Genomic DNA, 11,219 nt, shown 5'->3' with positions numbered 1-11,219 from the left:
AGAGCAAAAGATCAAAATTGATATGTACATTTTCTATGGATCATTAACGTGCTGTATTCAGATACTCATTTGGTGAACAATGCACCCTTTACTTTAGTGGTCTATGTTGCACTCTTGTGATGATGCATTCATGCTCTCGGAATTTGATCAGTAGCGGCAATGGGGAACCTGCGCTGCCAAGGTGGCACTGCAGTTGTTCCATTCGGTGACTCAAAACTGCTTTTGTCAGCCGCTTGGGCCGCTGCAAACGCGAGAACACATTCTGCGCGATTAGATACCCACGTTTGGCTTACAGCATTCATTGCCTAGCTTCTCTTGGCACAGCCCAGATAGCTGACGCACGGCACGTGCGTCTTTGACATAGCGCTGAGGCTCACGCCAATAAGCGCCTGAAGGTGGCGCGGAAAAGTACTAATAGTACTACCCAAAACTGCTTGCTCTTCTCGCTAGGCAGTGTGTTATGGCGCTGCAATCGGCACCGCAAGCTTCAGCGCAAGTTCCCCATAGCACTGCAAGACTAAAGGAAAGCAACAAACTGAGCAGTTGTTCTGCGATTATGTTTTGAGTGCCTTACAATAACATCGTGGTGATGCATTTAGCAGAGATAATCCATCAGGTTGGTTGATGTTGGTTGCCATATCGTCAAATGACCTGACAGTAATCTCTGTCTTGGATGGGAACGATTCCCAGTTGAAACCATCTGGGATTTGTTCCATAAAACAGTTGGACTAGCTTAGATTTTCAGCAGAGATATATATGCGTGTGCGCAGCTGGCTCGGGCCCTTCAATGGTTCGCTATACATGGACGGTCTGCAATCGCAAGAAGGCGAATGGCACACTTCTGGCCGCTCAGCATTGCTTATATGCGCCCATCCGGACATCGCGCTCGCAGTCTTGCTTTTTCCTGGCGAAAGGCGAATCACTACAATGTGAATGATTTGAACGCAGTTGTTCAATACCAGGGCGCAGAATCGAACGAACGAGACGGTTTTGCAGCATACGAGACGGTTTTACCGTGTCCACCTAACTCACAGCAACTCTAGCTTTGGCCAGGCAGTGCAGCTCCTGCCCCTTCCTACTATTAATCAGCCTCAGAAACTACTACCTCTGGCCTTTCCTCCATGGACACTCTCTCCTCTAAAGGTGAAGAAGTCTGTTCCAGGTGTGAATGCAAAGAGCCGCATGCCACAGGCAGCACTTCTGCAAGCTACTCTCGCCTACTTAATCGAAGAATATACGCAGCACACCCATATCTTCACCGATGGTTCAACTACTAAAGAAACTTCTTCTTGTGGCCTTTATGTGCCCTCAACAGGCCATGCCCTTTCTTACCGGCTGCAGCGGAGGACCTTCTCTACAACAGCTGAGCTTCACGGCATTAAGGAAGCTGTTTCTTACATCCTGCGCCGAACCGCCGGCCGTTGGGTTATCTTCACCGATTCAAAAGCATCTCTGCAGATCCTGGCCAACCTGCTGAAGAAAACGAATCACCAGCCAGTTTCCCTGGACATTGGGTATATCCATCATTTAGCTATTGCCGCAGGCCACTGCATAACATTTCAGTGGGTACCTGCTCACTGTGGCATTATGGCTAATGAAAAAGCAGATGAAGCGGCCCGTAAGGGCCATCAACATCAGAGATACATTCGAAGTTTTCTCACGAAATCTGATGTGTCCCAAATGGCTAAAAGTTTTGCGTACGAAGAAACGTATCGGCTTTGGAGTTTGCCGACACATCAGTACCAATTTCTTCACTCAATCGACCCACATCTTAGATCAAGACTCTCACCCAGAATTCCTCGACAACTCGAAACACTTTATCACCGACTTCGTCTGAATGCTGCATATACAAATGGCCTGCGATACCGTTTTGGACAAATGAACAGTCCGCATTGTGACAACTGTGCTTCGATAGAAACTGTGGAACATATCCTGCTTGAGTGCCCTGCGTATGCTAACGAGCGTGCGTACTATGAACATTGCATGCAGAAGCTCTGCCCAGTGCCCCTAACAATGGACAAAGTTTTAGGCTCCTTAGCCTGCTTCAGGCAACAGAGACTTGCAATGAACTTTCTTTTTACATATTTAAAAGACATTGGACGTCTCGATAAGCTCTAAATTCACTTGCAGGTTACCTTCATGCATTCTTCTTGCAGTGAACTTCGTCAGCCCATTCGTCGGACTATGCACTCCATCATTCCATAGGTTACATCAATACTCGCCACTGCATCCTTAGTACCCATTTCATGGCTGCATTTTATCTTCGTTTTTTTTTTTCACCTCTTCCACGCTGCTCTCCTTCAGTCTTTATCTCCCAAATTCCCCTCCCTACGCAGAGTAGCATACCAGCGATATTGAAACGCCGGCTGAATTCTCTGTTTCTTCATTAAAGAGTCTCTCTCTCAGCATATGGGTGCTTTAAAGTCTCCGCCAAAAATCTAGTGCTGCGCTAGCCATGGCGCTAGCAGTGCGAATTGCGAAAGCTTAGCCTCGCTTAACACTTTTTTTTAATGAACGAAGGCTTCGTCAATAAAAATAAAGAAAATTTGTTATTCAAAGTTTGTCTGCTAAGCCAATGGAGTGCGTTAAGTTTCTTGCCTCGTGCTTATGCGAATTTTTCTTTTTTTTTTTTTGCAATGCCGGCACATCAGGTGGCGCTGAAATCAAAACCAACTTCACTGCATCGCTCCGTGCGTTGTAGTAGCAGCGGATTGCCATCGACGAAACGTGCTAGGGACGGGACGGAAAGCTAAACAGTGCGCATCATGACTGTGTAAACGTGGAAGCTGTAGGAAAACGGAAAAATTTGCAGTTAAAACATGTCTCTGCTGTTGAAGCACGCCCTGAATCGCTGCGGGACGCTCTCAGGGAGCCGGAAGGATGTCGTGCTTCTCCTACGGCGCCTCGTTAATGAAGGTCCTCCCGGACCGCACATGGGCGGACCGGTGATCACCGAGCGTCCGCTGGAGCTGGCCACGGGTAAAGTCAAGCGAGAACCTTTCGTCAAGAACCTCTTTCTCGGGAAGCTGGAAAAAGTGAGTCAGCGTTTTGCGCTGTTAAGCCGACGACGAAAGTTCTCACGCTGCGTGCGGTTCAATGAAGCGGGACACGCGAAACTCCTCGGGTCACAACTTGCCGCGGAGGGTCGGTGTATTAAAGGATATGGGAAAAACGGGCAACAATATTATCTTCTTGTTCTTGACCGAGCATTGTCTGTAAAGCTGGGGTAACTGTTCGTTCGCCCGGGCGGCTAGCTACGACGAACGGATAGTACGGGCAGCACGCGCTGAAAGCCTGTGGTTGATCTGCACGCACCTATTATACAGTAGGTCGTGGATCTGCACTGATCGGCGGCGCCGGGCTATAATGCTGTATGTTTTTATTTTTCTGAATGCGCCGTGCGTGAACTGTGCATGGGTGAATGCCCGCATTTATGTAGTGGACGGTGGCCTCGGCCTTCTGACCGGAGTTAGCCTAACCGATCTTTTTTCCGTTTTGCAACTTACAGTAGGAACTTGAAAAAAAAATGAATGGAGAGGGGTCAACTTTGTTTACTAAAGGAGGAGAGAGGAACAGGAAAGGGGGATTGAGCACGTGGGAGAAAACGTGCGTCGAGGAAACGAAAATTCGGGATCATTGAGGTGACTTTTTTTTTTTTTCCAAGGCGTTGAACTTCTTTATCTGATAGTGGCACACACATTGTCCCATTGAGCTTGAGTCATTGATTGCTAATAAAGTAATTAGTTTAACTTCTGATCATACACAGCGATATATGTGGAACACAAATTCCTTAATTTATGTGGACTGTAGCCTTGGACAAATAACTGCAGCTAATTTCGAGGTCTGGACACCGATTATGTAGTAAGAAAATTGGAAGACTTCTTTATTTCACTGATTTGGGGTAACTGTACAATTTGTAGCATATTACGCTTTGGTATTTTTCCTGTTTGCTGTGTTGCAGAAAAACAAATGATGAAAGCAACTGTTACAAGACACTTAAGCTGAATTTTGCTTGAAACTACAGCTGTGAGCATGCGATGGGCCAGCTGTTCATTAATTGGCACGCTTTAGAAGTTCTTCAGATTAAAATTTGTATTTGGGCTAGTTGGTTCATTTGAAGCATACGAGGGCAATAACACTGAACACAGCAGTGACACAGAAGACAGGATGAGTGCTAACTGCCAACTGTTTTTTGTGAAGCAACCCACCACATTATAAAGCCATAAAACAGACCACATATCAATCAGGGAGCCAGTGAAGCGCCAAGGCAAAAGGCAAAAAGGATGAAGAAAAGTATGGTTCTTTCATTTACATGGTTAACAATAGTGAAGTCAAATGGCAGTGTCGAGAAAACAAAAGTCACGGCAGGCGAGCGCGCAAAAAGCACTTAGAACAGCGAAGCAAAAGCTGTCACATTCTTGAAACAGATAAAGCTTATACTGTGTTACATTATGGAAGCCAACAGTCACCGAAACCAAAGATGTCCTTCGGATCTGTTTTTTACCTTGAGGAAATGTTCCTGAACTCTCACATTAAACCAACATACCGTCTGGCCTATGTGCACTTTGCCACAGGGTAGAAAGGTCTTATATATCACCCAGGTTCGACAGTTCTTGAACCGGTTCACATGTCTTTTGCATGTCTCATTGTACATTTTTCAGACCACTCCAGTCAACCTCGCAACGCCTGCTAATCTTTATTAGTGAGTATGAGATTCCTGGTGAATAGCAAAGAACAAACTCAAAAGGGAACTGATTGAGGCATATCACTTTGCAGAGGCAGGTGACACGTGTGTCAGTACACCATCACTGTCGTGGCACGAAAAAGAAATGTGTTTCCCAGATCGTGCCTAATCCTTTTCTGTTTCCTCGATCATACACACGCTTACGTCAATGCAGTTTCCTCTTCCCTCGGTCTGCATGACTAGTGCACTTGCTTCTTTTCTTATGTTTCATCTTCACGTCCACAATAAAGCTTTTACATGTTTGACTGCCCTGAGTTTTGTTTTCTTGACACCACCCTTTGGCCTCACTATTGTTAACCATGTAGATGATGAACCATACTTTTCTTCTTCCTTTTGCCGTGGTGCTTCACTGGCTCCATGACTGACATGGGGTCTGTGTTATGGCTTTATAATGTGCTGGGTCGCTTCACAATAAACAGTTGGCAGTCAGCGCCCATCCTGTCTCCTACATGACTGCTGCGTTCCGTGTAGTTTTTTGCGCTGCCCTCGTATGACTCATGAGATGTGCACCAGTACAATTGTTTAGCACACTGCAGATGCACTGTGTACAGTTAGGTGGAAGGTCACACACTAGAGGTGCTCCAAAAAGAAGCTGGCTTGCTTTTGAAGTTGCAAGAGGAAGTATGTTTAATTAAACATAAGAGTTTCCTGGCCAAAGTTATCTTTCAAACAGTTTGTTCGCTCCATTATTAGGCTCTAAAAAGTTCATTCTTTTCATGCCCCATATGTAATTTGCCTGGAGCTTTTCTTAAGTAATTAGCTTGTCCTTCTTTCCTGTTCTGATAATGTTTGGCATTACTTTTAAACATTGAACATCTCCATGCGCTTGTCTCATGCACATATTCACAAAATCTGAGCGAATCGTGTATTGTTCACTTAGCCTTGACCATCTTAAATTACGCTGTGGTGCAGTGTCGTGCATAAAGGTGATGATCCATGTTTTTACGAGCAGTGACAATTTGCCAAACGGGTTTAGTGCTCCAGTCAGGCTCGGCAATCAAAGCCAGCTACGGGACACTGACCTCTTGTTTCCGTTCCATCTGTTCTTCAAACCTCAAAACACAAGTAAAATGGCACTTAGAAGAAAATAAAAATGGAGAATCCAGGTGGTTGAGCACTTGCAAAAGGAATTGAGCTTGTTGCATTGTGCTGCGAAACACCAAGGGTTGACAATTTTTGTCAAAATGTTAGTGGCATTTTTTTGTTAGGCTTCTGTTGTTATATTTTTGCTTTTATTCAGTTGAATGCAAGCTTTTATGGCCTGGGAATGTGGGCTGAGAGCTCATAGGTGCACTTGACTATATAGGGATCGTTACATTTTTGGAGTCTCATTTTGTTTTGCAGTAGTGATGGTGCTTATGTTTCTTTTTGTTTTAATGCAACAGCATTAAGGGTCTCTTTTTGTTTTAATGCAACAGCATTAAGGGTCCCGGTCAGCGAAAAAACTGGTGTAGTTCGGGCAACTGTATCGGGCAACTTCGACTTGGTCAGAAAGGTGGCTGCATTACACATGGAGCAGTAGAATTAAAAAGTGATTAAAACATTAGAAAACTGGTGATTAGAATGTTGCAGCTTGACTCAAATGTCATTAGAACATGCAAGAACAAGTGGAATGAAAACAAGAGGACCACTAGCTGGCTTTGGTTGCTAAACCTGATGGGAAAACTGAATCCATTTAGTAAATTTTCACTGCTCATAGTAATATGGATCATCATCTTCATCCATGATACTGTGTCGCAGTCTGATTTCGCTTCCAATCAACTGAAGAAAAGCAAAAATATGCAACAGAGGCCTAAAAAAATTCCACCCACATTCGGCTAAAAATTGTCGACCCTTTGCGTTTTGCGGCACAATGGAACAGGTCAATTCATTTTACAGCCTCTCAACCACCTGGCTTCATTATTTTTATTTTCTTCTAAGTGCCGTTTTGCTTTTGTGTTTTGAGGTATGAAGGACAGGTGTAATGGAAACGAGGCCAGTATCCCGTATCTGGCTTTGGTTGGTGAACGTGATGGGAGCACTGAATCCATTCGGTAAATTTTCACTGCTCGTAGTCCCATGGACAATCATCTTCATGCATGACAATGCGCTGCAGCCTGATTTCAGATGGTTGAGGCTGAGTGAACAATACACTATTTGCTCAGATTTTGTGAATATGTGCATGAGACAAGTGCATGCAGATATTCACAGTTGCAAATAATGCTAAACAATATCAAAGAAGGGGAAAAGGACAGCCAATTTTTAAAGAAAAGAAAATTGGGGTAATTAGCCTAGAATCGAACCCCTGACCCTTGGGTTGAGAGTCAGGCACGCTACCCCAATGCCATGCAGGCACATTTGTACGGCTTGGTTGCTGTACAAATGCTGGGATACCTAAAGTATATGCGAGGTTCACTAGCACTTTTTTTCTGAGTTTACAAAGTGGTAAAACATCTGGTGCATTTATTTGAATGCTAAAACATGAAGAATTTAGGTTCTTAGAAAGAATGCTCTGCTGTTGCAGCTTATACATAGAGTGAATACAAAAAATGTGTGCTAGATTAAAGCAAAGAGTGCGCTATGTCTGTGTGGGCATCACTTTTATTTTTTGCAAGAGTTTTGTTGGCAGGCCAAATAACTTGTGTAGCTCTTTAGGGAACACTGAGGACAAATTCAAGCTAGCCTGTATTGATAAACTATGACATTCTAACAACAAAACAGACCACCGTCTCCAAAAACGAAGCATTTATAAGCTAGAAAAGACCAAAAAGCGAAATACAGGTGTACTCAGTACTGGCCGATTTCGCAGGTAAACTCTGTGCATCGACAGGCCGTGTAAGACAGGCAGAGCAGAACGGTGGGTCTGAAAATTAACATGCAGAAAACAAAATAATGTTAAACAGTCTAGTAAGGGAACAGCAGTTCACAATTGGCAGCGAGGTGCTGGTAATGGTAAGGGAATACATCTAGTTAGGGCAGGGGGTGACCGCTGATCCGGATCATGAGAGAATTAACTAGAAGAATAATAATGGAGTGGAGCACATATGACAGGTTCTCTCAGATCATGAATGGCAGTTTACCAATATCCCTCAGGAGAAAAGTATACAGCAGTTGTTTTTTGCCGGTACTCACCTATGGGGCAGAAATGTGGAGGCTAACGAAAAAGAGTTCAGCTTAAGTTAAAGACAACGCAGCGAGTTATGGAAAGAAAAGTGATAAGTGTAACGTCAAGCAACCGCAAGCAGGCAGAGTGGATGAGAGAAGAAACACTGTTTAATGACATCCTAGTCAAAATAAAAGGGAAGAAATGGGCTTGGAGCAGAACTTGTAAGAATAGAACGCTTGGAAGAATATAAATCGTAATCCTTTGCTCATCAGCATAGAGCCAGAGCTACTGAGCCAAAAAACCAAGTAATCATTAGCATGTGCTAACCACTTCTCCTGCTCTGTAATCAATGCTTTATACTTTCGATGCAGTCGTGAAGGATCTTCAGGCTTTTGTGTTCGAATTGCCGGTCCCCAACAGCGTCAGACTGAACTTCATGTCTGTTGAGCTGCCAGAGTGGAAATTTGGACTAGTTGGATGAAATTAAACATGGGTTCAATAGCGCAAGCAATGGACCGAGAAGAAGCAAGGCAACATGCCGCTAGTCAGTAAATGACAAGTGGGCAGAGTGGGTGAGGAAACAAACGCAGGTTAATGACATTCTAGTCAAAATCATGAGGAAGAAGTTGGCTTAGGCACGGCACATAATGCGAAGGCAAGATAACCGCTAGCCCTTAAGGGTAACAGAGTGGATTCGAAGAGAAGGCAACCATAGTAGGGGCGGCAGAAAATTAGGTGAGCAGATGAGATTAAGAAGTTTGAGGGTATATGGTGGCTGCAGCTGTCAAAGGACACAGTTAATTGGAGAGACGTGGAAGAGGCCTTTGCCCTGCAACGGGCGTAGTCAGGCTGATGATGACAGACACGGAATTTTTTGCGCACATCTCAGAGGCTGTGCCATGCTGCGCTGCCATTCACTTCGAAGTGGGAGCAACTAGCACTCCTCGGTGCGGACGTATGGAGTTTAAAACAAGTCTAGGGAAAATTTTTATATTAAATTTTCTGAGCTATAAATGGGTTTTTGTGCTGGCTGTGCAAACATTAACTCGCTCTGAAAGAGCCAGAAAATCAATTTTTACTGAGAACAGTGATTGGATGGAGTTGTCCTCAGTATTTCTTTAAGGGGGGACGCGAGGATCAAATCACAAAAATATCTAAAAAACGGATTTTTTAAAACACCAGACTTGGTACCTGTAAGGTCTTCTTAATTATATCCACAAAAACTTTCCCTGAAAACAGCCCAAAAGTGACTCTAAAAAAATTTTTTTGTTGCTGCAGGCAGCAAAAAAACTGCCTCAAATCTCTATGAAAATGCCAATTTTCTCAAATCCATTTTTTGACCTGACTGTCCTGCTTGCAGAAAGCATAGCATGACAATGGCTTAATGGCTACATGGATTTTCATGCAGTTTGTTGTCCCAGTGTTTTTTCCTGGCTTATTATGGAAAAAAAATGCTGAATAAAAGGATTTGAAATTTGTGGTCCGTGATGAATTCTTTATGTAGTAATGTTGCTATATTTCTGAATTACTTTTTCATTTTCTCACACTTTCACTAACTCAACATGAATATAGGATCATTCCATGCCAAACATCCAAGATGTTGTGTTCAGCCATCTCCAATTTGTTAAAAAAAACTCATGGAATCTTATCGCAACATGCGTAACCTAAGCCTAAAATGTTTTTACTGAAAAATTATTCTTGAGGTGAGCTCAGTTTAAATGTTTCGAAAAGGTGTAAAATGAGGCACTGCTCATTAATTGATAACAAATGCAAATTTTTACTAGACATTTACCAAATTTTTTAATGACATTTTCACAGATTCTGGCTTTCGATATCGTTCAGATCGTGTATTTTTGGACGGTATAAATATTTTTTAGAATTTAAATAAACGTAAAAATTATACTATTTTTGCATTTAAAAAAACGTCCATTCGGAATTTAAGATATGGCCATCTTGCTTCCCTAAATGTCTATTACCTGCAAAAATTGTTACAGCTGATGAAACTGAATACATCAAAGCAAAATAAAATACTGAAGTTGCAGAAAAGTGCATTTTTGATCATAAACACTCATTTGAGGTGGTTCAAGTAAAAATACAAATGATAGTGGGTTTAGTAGAACAGTTTATTTCCTTTCATTTCTAGAGTTTTAATTCAGGTGATTTTTGTTTAAAGTGAGAAAAAAAAGTTGAGCTGTTGCACCACAAGTTCTGCCGTCTCATTGCGCCTCTTCACTGCGGAGTACAGCACCGTCGACACTGTGGTCAGGCAAAATGTTCAGTTCTCGTTCCTAAGTGAAATTTCCACTGCAGACAAGCACCAGAACATTGCGTAGTCGAACAGATATTCGTAGAAAGATTTTCTTAGCTCCACTGTGGCCGCACATGCCCCAGTGTGATTGTTATTCAGTGTGTTGATGCCACATTCATTCATTGTTGTCAGAGCCATGACAGACGTGTAGAGGATGCCAGGAGGAGGCAACGCTGTGCGCCAGTGCCAAGGTCGCGGTATGTTCGGTTACCCGAGAGCAAGGCACCTCCGTGCGATCGGGCCACGCTCATCGCCAGCGTGCCTCGCGTTACCCAAAGCCGTTGTGAGGACTTTGGTCTTTCACGTGCGCTTTGGGCCACACACTCTCTTATTCGGACATAAATGAAAGACTGGTGTTACGGTTGCCATGCCGGCCGGTCGTTCCTTCCTCGTGGTCCACGTGAGACAGCACACTCAATACTCTTGTTTTTCTGCTCTTGCCTACCTGGCACCAGAGCAGCTCCATTCAAACTTCGAAAGCGAAAACGATCTAGCTTATCATGTATCACCCGCCGAATATTATACGCAACATCTGCCTTGGCTCCAACCTTAAAAATGCACAACTATGAGTGAGGGCAAACTGTAGTGGTTATCTGGCCATAAATGTCTCATGTCAGGTGCCGTGCTCTGCGGTGAAGTGTTGAGACAAAGCAACTTGTGGCGTGAAAGCTCAGCTTCAGAAAGTTTTTAATTAAAGTTTTTAATTTTTAATCAGCAAGAATCGATTAAAAATTCCAAAATGAAAAGCATTAAACTGTTTTACTAAACCCGTCGTTTGCATTTGCACTTGGACCACCTCAGGGTGAAACAAAGGGTGTTTACAATTCAAAACGCAGTTTTCTGCAACTTAAGTATTTAATTTCACATCAATGTATTCAGTTTGATCAGCTGTAATATATTTTATAGGTAATAAAGACCTAGGGAAGCAAGATGGCCATTTCTTGTTTCAAAAGGAAGTTTATATTTTACGAAAAAAAGTCAAACTAGATTATTTTTACATTTTATTTGAATTCTAAATAATATTTATACCGTCTAAAAATACATAATCTGAATTATGTGGAAAGCCAGAATCTGTGCAGATG

General features: G+C 43.1%; 1 protein-coding gene across 1 annotated transcript in view; it reads left to right on the top strand.

Annotated features, from left to right (window-relative positions):
• Nucleotides 1–2,659: 2,659 nt before the first annotated feature.
• LOC144098607 (complex I assembly factor ACAD9, mitochondrial-like) overlaps nucleotides 2,660–11,219 on the top strand; it is a 41,986-nt gene continuing 33,426 nt past the window's right edge. The window contains exon 1 of the mRNA XM_077631386.1: nucleotides 2,660–3,035. Within this exon, the coding sequence (XP_077487512.1) occupies nucleotides 2,820–3,035 (216 nt within the window). The 5' untranslated portion in view covers nucleotides 2,660–2,819. The remainder of the gene's footprint in view (nucleotides 3,036–11,219) is intronic.

Source organism: Amblyomma americanum, chromosome 7 (genome assembly GCF_052857255.1).
Source record: "Amblyomma americanum isolate KBUSLIRL-KWMA chromosome 7, ASM5285725v1, whole genome shotgun sequence".
Classification (NCBI taxonomy): Eukaryota; Metazoa; Arthropoda; class Arachnida; order Ixodida; family Ixodidae; genus Amblyomma; species Amblyomma americanum.
This window is presented reverse-complemented; position numbering and strand designations above follow the sequence as displayed.